Genomic DNA, 13,793 nt, shown 5'->3' on the forward strand with positions numbered 1-13,793 from the left:
CGTGCCCCGTTGCAACATGTCCGGACAATTTTCATCGGAAATTCGTTCGAACTCTACAAAAAAACAAAGAGAATTCCAATTACTATTATTATTATTATTAATTTAACAAAACCCATAATCAAACCTCTCACTAGAGACTAAGCTATGGGAGTCCTGTCATCGGTCTTGAGACATTCAAGTAATAGAGTTGTAATCGTTAAAAAAAAAAAACTTATAATATATATGTCCAATTATGTAGTCGTTACTTACTCGCTTCAAACTAGCAGTTGTATGTCCTTCTCGAGCAATCGGAATCGAAAGACAGTATTTTTTTACCGTCTGATCCACAAACATGAAAACCACCTTTATGGCAATATATACTGTCGCCCATGTCATCCCCATCTTACGTAGCAGTCGGCGTGGAATTTACAAACACCACTGCGATTAAACCTAAATGCTGGAGAGTATACAAATTTTTATCAATAACGAAAAAAAGTTAGCAGTAATAGCTAATGTCTCTGAAAAATAAAGACTCGTTGAAACCCCATATACGTTGTTCACAATGGCAATAAATAACTAAACGTTACTTTAAAACATCTTTTTCAACTCACCTAATAGGAAGATTAACGGTAATGATCTCATGATGACGATGATGGTGTCGTTAGTTGGCCTGTAGTGTTTCGTTCAATAAAGTTTGTGCACTAAATCAATATCGTTGCAATTTGATAACCGAATAACGGACTTTGGTTTAGTAGATTGTTTTACACGGCAGAGTTGAACTTTTATACCCTTACTTAAAGTTGTTAATTTAAAACGACCAGCGGAAATAGTATAAACGGATACTAATAAATGTATTATCGTTTAGTATTAGTTATAATTAATTTCTTATCTTAAAAGAAAAAAACCGTAAACTTATTCAATTAGTTTTTTTAATGGTTAAGTTTGCTTATGCAATTAATGCATTTATTTTTGCAGATCAACGACTTGTTGTCCGGACATGCACCACTGAGTTAAAACAATTCAAAAATATAAATATTAACTATTATGGCACTTAGCAGTGTTACAGAAGTCGTCAGGGTGAATTATGTCAATGTAGGCGTACACGATTTTGAGTTTTTACAATACCCACTAAAGCTTCACTTAACAGATGTGCAAAAATTAGTGTTGTGAATCTACACTACCGAAGTACTGAGATCTAGTATAATGTATCAGTAAGCTACGGTGTCAGTCAAAAGAAATATGTCTAGTAATTTAAACTCGCCAGTAAAGCCTAAAATTATGACAATTTATCCGTTTAAGGAGTTTTTTTTTTTATAAATTAGTAAAAACCCATCGTGGAACGCAATCAAAATAATAACTCAAACGTTCTCGACATTGAAACAATTTAATGGCTCCTGCCGATAGTCCACGATATTAAAAATCAATAGGTTTACATAGGTTATTTTTTAAAGTTGACTCTAACGACTCAGTTTTAACGTTTTTTTTTAGGTGTTAGTTTTTAGTGGCAAATTAGCGCATTGTCAGGTTGCCTAAAACCCAATGCGGGCGTTACAGATAAATAATCAATGTATATTGAATAATATATTTTATTTAAATAAAATTTTATTAAAACGTAAAAAATATAAAGTTAAAATTAAAAAAAAAAAAATAAAAATAATAACATCAAAATATAAATTGAGAAACAATTGTTTTTACAATAATATTATGTTCAAATGACAAAATATAGTTGAAATGTATAATACAATAATAATTATTAATAGTTATTATAAATTAATTTCAAGAACGCAGGGGTCTTTTTTACGATATAAATGATTAACGAACTGCAACGCGTTCAGTCGTTGTGATACATTTGCCGTTGTAGCTCAAGTTTGTTTCTGAAATATAAAAAATTATTATTATTAAAAGCACACCTCAAAAACGAACCTAATCATATTGTTTAAGACACGTAAGCAATTCATTATGGTGATTGGTGAATGCAAGTATATAGTTTAATAACATTCTACATGGCCCAGAGTTGGACTACTCGCGTTTACTGAGTTATTTTATACGTTTAATTGATTTAGATTAACTAGGCCGAAACTTTCAATAATATTGGTAACTCAGAATTTCAGTAATGATTTTGTGCCGTTTCGAACTAAGGAGCTTTTCAGTTAACACCAACTACCCAAAGAAGGCCCAATTTCAATTGTGTTCCACTGTTCTAGGTTGTCATAAACAGATTTTAAAGAATAACTTTTTTCTCTCACTTTCAGGAAGTGATATTTTTAAAGATTTAGTTTACCTTTAATTTTCGTTGGTAAAAAAAAATATGAATAACAAATCTGGTTAGTATAAGTATGAAATAGTTCTGATGTACTCACGGATTCCACAGTCGCTAATGCACTCTAGGAACCTCCTGTTTTGATATGTCATGGCGTCAGTCCCACACACAGGATTGTATTCACCCGTCACTCTTTCTCTGCATCGCGCGTTACAGGCATCACGGTCAGGTTGGCCAACTTGAGAGCTGGACGACGATTGTTGGCTTTCATTTTGGCTATTCGAGTTTGACGACCCACCTTGATTTTGGTTATTGTTGTTCGGCCATTGTCCGTTTGGTCTGTTACCGGAACCTTGGTTTTGGTTGCCGTTGTTCGACGATTGTCCGTTTGGTCTGTTGCCAAAACCTTGCGACGAACCTTGGTTGCCGTTGTTCGACCATTGTCCGTTCGGTCTGTTACCGGAACCTTGGTTTTGGTTACCGTTATTCGACGATTGTCCGTTTGGTCTGTTGCCAAAACCTTGCGACGAACCTTGGTTGCCGTTGTTCGACCATTGTCCGTTCGGTCTGTTACCGGAACCTTGGTTTTGGTTACCGTTGTTCGACCATTGACCATTTGGCCTGTTGCCGGAATTTTGCTGTCCGTTGTTATTATTAACCCAGTCAGTGTCGATTCCACTGAATATGTCCTCGTCCTCACCGTTAGTTTGTCTATTGTTTCCAGTTGGACGACGATTAATTTGTCTTAAAGGTCTCAGCACCTCTTGACTATTAGATACTGCTATTCTCTGGTTAAATCGACCGTAAACGGCATCTGGAAATATTATGGAGTCCTTTGCTGCTCGTCCGTTGACGGACAGCGCGGAGAAACTAAAACATACTAAATAAAAAATTTATCAGATTAATTCAAACGTAAATAAAAAAACTAGATAATATTCACCCACGGAGTAGGGCATAAGTTGGGTAAAACTGTATTTAAAAAATTTACAAAAAAAATAACTTTTATACTTTTATTATTTATTTAATTATTTATTCATGACTAAATTAAAAAATAAATTACAATTTTAAGTGCCTTAACAATAAAAAACAATTTATTTTGTTGCTTTGATGTTAGGTGTTAGAAAAATTACAATTAGCTACATTTAAAAGGTTTTTTCATAAAAAAAAAAAATGTATATTATTATTAAAATGAAAAATAGTTTTATCACTTCCGAGCGTAGTATTAATTTGTATACACAATTAAAAACGTCTTTAAAACGACTCTACTGAACTACTAAACATATGTCTGAGACCTTGACTTTATTTACATTAAAATTTTACTTTCCATTTTGGAAAAAAATATTAGTGCGATTTTCTAACTTAATATTTTAAACACAATATATCTAAATCATTATTTTTCCTAATCATCAAAAAAAAAGTCTTCATACTCTTCAATATGCTCTAATGGCTCTCATACTCATGACTCATAAGTTACGGTATTGACTAAATATAAAGTCTATATTTTTATTAAGTGTTTCTTATGCGATTGCGACTGTAGGTAACCAAAAAGACGAATGTTTTTAAAATCAAGACTACAAATAAAATTGACTCGCCTAGTTTCAAAACCAGCTATAACATTTTTGAACAATTTCACAAAATATTAAATAATTTCTTCAGATAAAACCAACCAAGATTTTCAAACTAACACAGTTTGAATTAGTTATTCTTCTTTATTTGATATTCAATAACAGTTTTACATAACATGTAATACATGGTGGTCACTTAAAAAACAAACACGTTGTCAAAATGTCTTAGGGCTGGTTTTGAAACTAGATGCCTCAAGTATGTTATGATAAATGATTGAACATCAATAAATAAAATTAATTTTTTGTTATTTACAAAAATAATCTATATTGTATGATATTTTTTTGGACATTCAGATTAATGAAGTTTTTTGTTAATAAAATTATTTAAATTTTGTAATAGGAACAATATTATTATTATACGTAAAATGACAAACGACGTCGACATGCCTATATTTCTATGGTTTATTTTGACATCTACAATAAAAGTACTTCAGTAAAATCGTTATAATAAATTATGAAAACACTCATTCCACAGCAGTTTATCGCAATTTATTATTATAAAAATGTATGTTTATTTGAATTTGAATAACTAAATGTCCCTATAGTTGTAGAGTTAAATTGTGTTTATGCAAATTTTCAATAAAAAAAAAATTAATGTCTTCTTCGTCCACGTTTTCATAGTTAATATTATAGAGATTAGTGGACATCCAAATCAAACTTGATTTTAAATGTATTTATTCATGTTTTTTTCATAAATATTTTGGCATTATAAAGTTAGCTCCGATATTAATTATACAGTTATGATAATGGTGATGAGGGATAGAACTTATTACCTAGTATAGACCTTCAGGTTTCAAGAATTTTCCGAGCACAATTCTTTTTAGGTTTGGTGAACAATATTAAATAAGTAAGCTAAATTAGTTGACTACATGTAGTTAAATAGGCAAAAAAAGATATATAATTGGGGCGACTGTACGGATAAAGTTTAAACACCGACAAGTTAGTTACAATTAGAACCGAATTAACCAAAAAGTACATCATCTTGGGCCCAGGAAAACACACATGGTCATTAACGATGGTAACTAGGCCTTTAGTACATGACTTTGACCTAACAGAGATAGCTAAAAAATCGTCCGTCATATTTTTAACTTAATTAATAATATATTTTTGATGATATTCTTGGGCCCTGTAGTAGTATTATTTAAAAACAAAGCAGAGCTCGTACACGTTTGAATAGTATTAAGGTCATACAATAAACAATTTTGTTGATACTGAAACTGATACTGTGATAATAATATACTATTATCGCTGCACTCAACAAAAAAACAAAATGTATAATATACTAAAAATTGTTTTATTTTGTAAAATTCATTATTGATATTGACCCAATAAATTTATCGTTATTGAAAATGCAATAAACCATATAAGTTAATAATTTAAATCAACAAATATTTACACGTCATTACAAACGATGATAAGAACAAAATATTTGCCATAATATAATTAAAATCATAATTGAAATGTTTGATAAAACATTTCGTAGATATTGTAATTGTGGTTTATTTATCGTTCAGTGAGTATAGGAAAATAGTTAAACGTATATTTAAAACTAAATTATAATATTTTTATAAAATGAAGGAATCAAGTTATTAAAACGCTTATTGCCTTGTAATTGCTGTAAATAATTGTTTTTTAAGTTGCTTGTATTTGTAAATATCGTCCAGTTTGTACACATTAATTTTTAGCATCAATTCATACATTTATTAACTTATAATTGTAGAAATAAATAGTTTGTACTGATATTTCAAAAGAAAAAAAAAAAAGAAAAAAACGCTTATTATTATTGCTTTTATGTATAACAATATATACATGAGTTAAAAGTCGAGTTATTGATAATATTCTTGACCTTCAGTATAAATTAGGTGAACTTTATAAAAATATACTATGTATAGAAGTAAAAGAAAATATTATTTCCTCCTTAACATTTTCCCATTGGTAAAAACCGGAATAATTAATCTTGCGATTGGCGAGTGTCAGATAATGAACTACAATAGAACGTGTGTGAAAAACCCATACAATAATTTTAATAAAGTTTGATTTGTAGGATTTAGGAAATAAATAATTTGTTGATACATAAAAATAACTAATTCAGAAAAATATTGATAGATGTCTAGCTCAGTGATTTGATTTATCTAAGGTTCAAAGGTTGAAATTAAGTGTGAAGGCTAAAACTCTATTATTATACAATTTATATATTATTGTTAAGGTGTTAGTTTTAATGGCATAACATTGACGTGAATCAGAATTTCACAATATTTAAGGGTCAGAAAGTGTAGAAATATGTTCAGTTGAAATAAAGAAAATGTAAAAACATGCAAGTGAAATTTATAAAAATATAAGTTTATATAAACCATTTAAAATTGTGTTTTTGTAATGAATAATAATTAAAATTTGAAACAAAAATAATTTTAAAAAACACTAATATAATAAATACAAAGAATTGGCTTAAGACATCGTAAGCATACTAAGTAAACAAAATTCCTAGCTTTGAGTCAATAATAAAAGAGAAACATTATTTTTGTTTCCAATTATTTTATTAATTAATTAATTTCTTTAGTTTTTCAGTTTGATGTTTATATTTTAATTTACTTACAATTTAATTTTAAACTCCTGCACTTAGGATTTGATACAAAATTACCTTTTCCCAAAATTCCACGAAATTGTTTTATACAGATTTATTTTATTTATAATTAAAAATTAAATTTTATATAATTTATGTATATAACTAACTACAAAACAAATTTTTGAAATGAATGTTTACACTTTACTCATAATTTCATTGTTCAGAACGTTTTTTCTTTTTATCACTTTTAAATATATTTTATACTAACTGATCAATACATTTGATGTCTGATACATACGTTGTTCACCTCAGCGACGTCGTTGTTTTAACTATTTCATAGATATTTTACAGTTGGACTTTTGATTTATATTGTTGGTTTTAAATTCCATAGTTCAGCGAACAAAAGTTCAATCAGAAATTAGTTAAAAATTGTATGATTAAACTGTTTGATTTCCAAAAAACAAAACAATGACACTTATGACAAAAAAGTATAGTATTTTTATATATTTGTAATTTTTTAAAGGAAAATGCATAATATACTATAGACGAGTAGTAAATAATATAAAACACATAATATTATAATTATTGTGCATAATATTATTATAAGTATTCAATTTTTTGGTAAATTTTGTAAACAGTTAAGTACAACGCTTCCGACAAAAATGTATAATACTACCGGCCTTAATCAGTTAAGTTATAAGTGTTAATGATTAACTACTAATTAACACTATTAGCATGATACAACTTAAGACTGATTTTAGCGAAAAGCGCGATTTTGACTATTGTAAATTGAGAAAACTAAACTAAATTTTTTCTGTAGAACTTTATACAATTAAAAATGCTCATTTTCGCTCAACCTGACTGGCTTCACGTCCACTCTTATTGAAATAAAATATTTATACATTTGAACGTATACAATTATTATTAATGATAAAAGGGTTCTTACCGAATAACAACAGAAACATAATTGGACGACACACGGCTGCGCACATCTGCACTAGACTGATGAGCTGATGGCAAACTTCGTCAGTGATACCTACCTGAGCAAGATGGCGTTTGTAGAAAACCGGTTTCTACGGAGATTACAATAATAATTATTGTGTTGTTGTTGATGAAAATATAAATAAAATGTCCACAGATGCGGCGAACCGTACTGATTTAATTAATCGGAAAATCCAACTGGCTCGAGCGGAACCGATTTTGATCATTTGTGATTTACATCATTAACTGTGATTATTATTATTAAACAAACTCTATATTATCATCGATTGTAGTCTTAAAATCGTATAACTACATAAACAACAGCTGTAGGTACGCCGTTGTCGAATGAATAGGTGTAATTTTTTTTAACAACGTTTTTTTTACACACAAGAATAATATAATTAGGGATAACCGGTGACTCGGTGATTACCAAAACCCGGGATCGTCTTCGAGGGCGGCTTTTTTGGCGATTTCTTTAGCGGTTTGTGGCCGCGACAAGCGGAGGTCTTTGCCGCCGTGTTTGATTTTGCCAAACTGCATGTTGCTCGGTTCGTTCGCGGCGTTCTGTATCAAGTTCATGATTTTCTGACAGTATTTAAGCGATTGATCCGAATTTTTCATCACGAGAAGCTGTCTCGATCGGGTAGATGATCCACCACAGTTAACAGCGCTGGGTTCGGGCCCTCTGCGTTTAAAATATATATTTTATTATATTCAAACAACAAACAAAAAAACAAAAACACTCTTGGGAGAACCTTCTATAGGTATAACATTCCAGCTAATTTTTTATAACATTACAATATATTTTGTGACAAAATCAAAAAGAATATTAACGTTTTGACTGTTGTCAAATATCCATAATAATATGGACAACGAGTCGTCGAAACAGGTTCAATACTAGGTTAGAAACCAGGTTACCTAAAAAAAAAAAACACCTAAAACGCAGCTAGAAAAATGAAAAAAAAAGAGTTTTCCATACAAAACTCAAAACCAAAAATCTAAAAAATTAGTACCCGTCTGCAGTTTTTACCTCTGAACACGGCAAAACGTTTTTTTATTGAAAAAATAAAATATTTACCTATCGGATGTGTGAGCTCATTTTAGAGATTATTAGACGGATTTTAGATTTCCAAATATTACACAATGGAAGTACTGAAAATAAATAGTTTATAAACATTTCAATTCGATCCGGCTATTGTTTTATTCTAAATTTATATAGTAAATAAAAAAATAGGACAATTTATAGGTGCATAAATTGCCCTAATTAGCACATTTGTAAAGCTAAATATAAAAAAATTACTGTTTTCGTTTCTAGATCGAAAAAAACAGCGCAAAATAATGGGAATATTTTCACCGAAACTTAAGAAAAGTGATATTGGGCCAACCTGACCTTTTCGACCCAAGTACAATGGTACCGGTATACATACATACTTAATAACCTTTCGTACCTCAAGTCGTGACTGGCCAAGCTCAGGCCGACGGGCTTCTTCAAGTTGGTCGTGATCGTTATTCTTCCATTCATATCTCGAGTCGTTTGATCCGCGACAGGGTCGTATATAGCTTTCTTGGCCGTTGAATCGTTCATTTCGACGTTGGTCTGGACGTCTGTCTCGTACCAATTTTCATAGAATTCCGGCCGGAAGCCTACGACGGTTTCGCCACCCTTCCGGCAGTTGTCCATTATCCACTTGGCGCCGGCCTTGGTCGGTACCCTGCACAAGGTATCGTTCGTACAAGACAACAATAGTTTATTGTGTCTCTGGGGAAAAAACAAATGAAAACAAAAAAAAAATCCCTACAATTTTCGGTTTAATGTCAATAAGCAAGAAAGATTTGAACAAACATTAACCATATCGATGTCCCGGCGAGATTGTTTTGTATCGAACAGGAAGATAAAAATAATAGTAAAAGTTATAACATAATAATGCCAGATGTAAAACGTTTTGCGCTTGAAACAGCACAGAGGATGACATTAATTATTGTGCATAGTTATTCTTAACTGTTGATGTTTATAGAGGTAAGCAAAATACTAATATGAATACAAATTCTGAAAATATACTAAATTGTTAAAAAAAAAATATATAATTACACTTATACGTACTTATGGTAAAAAACGGAAATTCTACATTAAAATAATTAAACTGTTGATAAAAACAATTGTATTTAAAAAAATAATATATACCTAAATAAGAAAAGTTATTGAAATCAGATTGACTGTTTTTCTAAACTTTGTCACGCCACTTATAAGTAGTTTATGCCTTTTAATTTCTATACAGTTGTTGTAATAATAATATGTTTTAATATATTCCACCATAGTATGTCTACAATATAATTTGGCGTACATTTTTTTCTGTACACTATCAATATTAATATTAATATTATAATATTATTACTTAAGTATTACAAAATATATTAGCATCGCTGTACTAATGTTTCAGGTTAATTGACATAAAAAACATACAATATGAAATATATTAATATTATGGAGAACTATGTCGGTATAATAAATAAATAAAATAATAAACAAAATATACTTAGGTAATCATAAAAATATTATGCTAACAGGAAACGTTTTGAATGATGATTAGTCTAACCAAGAAACCTGTTTAAAACGTAATGAACTATCATCTTTTATGATATCCATAATAAAAAATAACTTCATTATTTCAATGCCAACTGGATAAAATGAACACAAATATTAAATAGGTTTTTTTTTAATTTTTAACACATTTTGTATTTTCTTTTGAATCTGTGCAGCATCGTAATAATATTGGTATAACTATTAAACCAAGAAGTAAACGTTTCGATAAAAAAAAATATATGTGTATATAATATAAATTATTGTTAAAAAATCAAAAACATAGAATATTCATAACTGCTTTAATTCAGCAAAAATAAAAAAAATTACCAAATTACTATGCGTTAGAATTTAACTGTCACTTAACATCATATTTTTATGTAAAACTTATTTAAACAATATGTGCTCCAAATTGAAGTCTCTAAGTATTTTCTATTCAGCAATTGGTTCCCTTAAAATCTTAGTTGATATCAGCTAACAGACACAACTAGCTGGACTGACTAACTAATACCTAATCCCTGCTTCTCGACGCCAACTTATATCATTTTCATATTCAACAATAGTTCTAGAAGTTTTAACAACTTCATTAAGTAAATGTGTTGTTTGTGTTACCAAAGAAACAATTGATTTGTAAAATATACTGGAAAAGTCTAAAATTAGCAAATTACCATTGTTTGAATTGTAGAAAGAGATTTTTGGAAAGCTGGGCTTTTGATGATGTGTTTGACGGTTAGTCTTTTTCCACAAGTGATACTTGTTGGATACTGTTTATTTTGAACAATAGTTTATTTACCTAACAAGGTCAGACTAATTAACTCGGTTTAATACAATGCATCGTCGTCCGTTAAGATTGCCGGGTAAGTTCTGTTTATTTACATTTAAAATTTTTATTGTTCGAGCTCATTGTTTTTTTTTGTTTGCGCCAATTTTCATCCCAAGATGATATTTGATTTCGTTTTATTAAATATTTTTTTTTTTTATGAATGTAAGTTTAGTTTGGCTGAACTCCAGATTCTGATGTCCAAGTGAAACTTGTCAAAACTTTGTACAAAAAATTGTAACTGATATTATATATTTAAATGTTAATTTGTTTAGCATTTATTATCAGTGTTTTTTTTCCTGTTTTACACTGAACAACTTAATGCATTCTCATTCATTTTGGAAATACATTAAAATATAAAGTAGTAATTATTCCGATTACAAATAATTTGAAAAACGGGTTTTTACGGGTTTTTCATCCATAAAATTGCTATATAATTTATGTAAATATTTATAAATAAAATGAATCATTTAAAAAATGCTAGGTATTCAAATCGCAACTTTTAGATCACAAAGCGATAACGGGTCGGGAATATATTATAATACAAATTGAAATATGATATTTATGTCTGTGTTCACCGTTCGCTTTAATGTACTCAATCCAAACACGAATTGAGGACTTTTTTTTAATGGAAATCGATTTCCCACTAGTTTTTCTACTGGTGTGGAAAATTCAAAGCGTTTTGTAAATTTGAACTGGCCAAAACGCGCAAGAAACGCTTCTGAGGATTCGTTAATTTTGCACTGTTCGGTGACTTTGAATTAACAATTTTTTTTTTTCACCTTATTAATTCATTGGTTTCATAGTCGTGCACGGTGTTGGTCAGTGGTTGGTAAAACCCATAGCCTGTGTCATACAACCCGTCGGGAAGTCGAACCGGTCGATCGCGGTTGGTGATTCGACAATGGGCCGCCGGTCGTAAACCTCTTAAGTGTTCTGGAGTGTATCTGAAAATATAAGTTGCCCATATTGTTATTCCCATCGACACCACACTGTTCATTGTTCGGAATTATTTTTGGTTTTTTATACCAACTAATATTAAGTCGTGTGTGTTGGTTGTACTGGATTTTGGTTTCGTTAGCTTTTTCTATAAAACTAATTTGGAATTTTTACAATACATTATTTTCTACACCATCAACCGATCACTTTCGATCCGTTATGTCTTTGTAAACGGTTATTTATTTTATTTTGGTTCTATAGTGGATGCTTTTTTATTATAAGAATTTCATTTAAAATTCAAAATAATGTCTTTTGGGAATGAAATGTTTTACATTAAATTTGGCGCCACAGGGTGATAAAAATTAAAATGTCCTCAGAACACCCTTCATCGTTGTTTTTTATGAAATAATTAAAAAATTAAATGTATACAGAACAGTTTCGGTTAGAATTTTTACTAACAAAAAATAATTTAAAATAAAAACTACGATTGTAGTGGAGCTAGACGTGTGTTTTTCAGTTTTGTACACAATTTGCTGTAACAATACTAATAGTTAATTAATAATAATCCAAGAAAGCACTAACTTATAAATATGATGTAGAATGATTGATTCACAAAATAATTCATGAATAAGGGGACACTATTTTGTAAAACGAGTTTCGCTTATTAAAAATATACAGAGAAAAACGTCCATCGCTTGTGCTATAAGATTTAAATCTCACATCGCTGTAATTTCAAGGTTAACTTAACTTTTTAGGTTGACTCATTGTTTTTAATTGTGTTATCGGAGATGAGTCATGCGAAGACGCCTAATATTTAAGCACCAGATTGTATGAATACCAAATAAAAAAGTCTGTATGCCTAATTTAAATTCCACGAATCTCAACAAGACCGAATCTCGGTCTTGCAAGTTTATTTAAAATGTGCCCAATTGGTAGACACTGAAAAATGTGTTGTCAATGACATTAAACCCTTTATCCCGTGCACAAAAAATCATTGAGTTATTATTTTTTGCCTAATTGGCGAATACCTTCTATCCGGCATTTGACAGTATTTCCAATTGTTCAAATCGAATTCGAGACCATCGCTAAAGATGTATTTGCGCGAAAGGCATTTGCCGTTTTCCCAAACGCCTTTGATTTGTGACCCAATCGGGTAGTATATCGTACCCGATCCGTGAAATAAACCGTTTTCGAATCCGCCCACGTACATTGCACCTATTGTAACAACAATATTTACTTTCATGCTATGATAGTTTGTTGTGAGTAAGGCCATAATACGAATAGTTTTAACCAACTAGCATTTTACTTATAGACGTCTCCAATGTTGTTGACGCCTAACGAAGACGTTAGGTACCTATTAACTATTAGTGTGTACCGTCGGCCATGTGATATTTTCCGTGTCCAGACATGGTTCGCTCGTTCCAGTCTCCATTGTAATAGCTGCCCGTTCTCAACGGAATCCACCGAGAAGAAGGAAACAAAGGAGTCTTGGTCCGCAGTACGACCGAGTCGCTGACGTCAACAAAATTACGCTGCAACATGGTTTTCTTGGCACTTAAATTAATTCTGAATTAAAAATATATATGTACATAAATAACAATATGACTGAAACTGGCCATCACAGTTTCCTCGCACATGTAACCATGGATTTATTATATTTTCATTTATTATTATTGTTTAATCACAATAAACCGCGTTGGAAACATTTTAAACGATTAAATTGACGAAGAAAAAAAGACTGTAGTAAAATTCTTTAACACCGTACAAATAAAAATACAAAATATAATATAAATGTGTATAAAAATGGTTAAAATTAATTTAATTTTAATTTATGATAAAATTCAATAGGTATTTGAACATCACAGTGTTTATAATAAAAACAAATGTGTTTTTTTAAACAAAAAAACACTATGAAACACAATTTGGACAGGACTTAGACTTTTGATAACCTAAATCATAAATATTAATTATAAACACTTAACTACTCAACTAATAAAACTAAATTTATTACACCATTTACATTGTATTTTATTAATATTATTAAATTT

General features: G+C 30.1%; 2 protein-coding genes across 3 annotated transcripts; both read right to left on the bottom strand.

The window, feature by feature from the left end:
- Positions 1-1,670: 1,670 nt before the first annotated feature.
- LOC126833416 (N66 matrix protein-like) lies at positions 1,671-7,516 on the bottom strand. Of its 2 annotated transcripts, XM_050564745.1 has the most exons (4): positions 7,374-7,516; positions 2,760-3,119; positions 2,340-2,645; positions 1,671-1,853 (listed from the first exon to the last, which is right to left on the bottom strand). In XM_050564745.1, exons 1-4 carry the CDS (start codon positions 7,417-7,419, stop codon positions 1,792-1,794), a joined length of 774 nt encoding a protein of 257 aa, XP_050420702.1. In that variant the 5' UTR covers positions 7,420-7,516; the 3' UTR covers positions 1,671-1,791. The 2 variants fall into 2 exon arrangements, with proteins under 2 accessions (XP_050420702.1, XP_050420701.1); XM_050564744.1 differs by having other exon boundaries at positions 1,674-1,853; positions 2,340-3,119.
- A 318-nt stretch (positions 7,517-7,834) lies between these two features.
- LOC126833837 (uncharacterized) lies at positions 7,835-13,286 on the bottom strand. Its single transcript, XM_050565399.1, has 5 exons — positions 13,121-13,286; positions 12,774-12,960; positions 11,589-11,753; positions 8,857-9,120; positions 7,835-8,093 (listed from the first exon to the last, which is right to left on the bottom strand). The coding sequence occupies exons 1-5, from the start codon at positions 13,284-13,286 to the stop codon at positions 7,835-7,837; spliced, it is 1,041 nt and encodes a 346-aa protein (XP_050421356.1).
- Between the last annotated feature and the right edge of the window lie 507 nt (positions 13,287-13,793).

This window comes from Adelges cooleyi, unplaced genomic scaffold (assembly GCF_023614345.1).
Source record: "Adelges cooleyi isolate 19-005CV unplaced genomic scaffold, UGA_ACOO_1.1 ACOO_flye_CR_arks_rails_tigmint_CR_PRNA_2, whole genome shotgun sequence".
Lineage (NCBI taxonomy): Eukaryota > Metazoa > Arthropoda > Insecta > Hemiptera > Adelgidae > Adelges > Adelges cooleyi.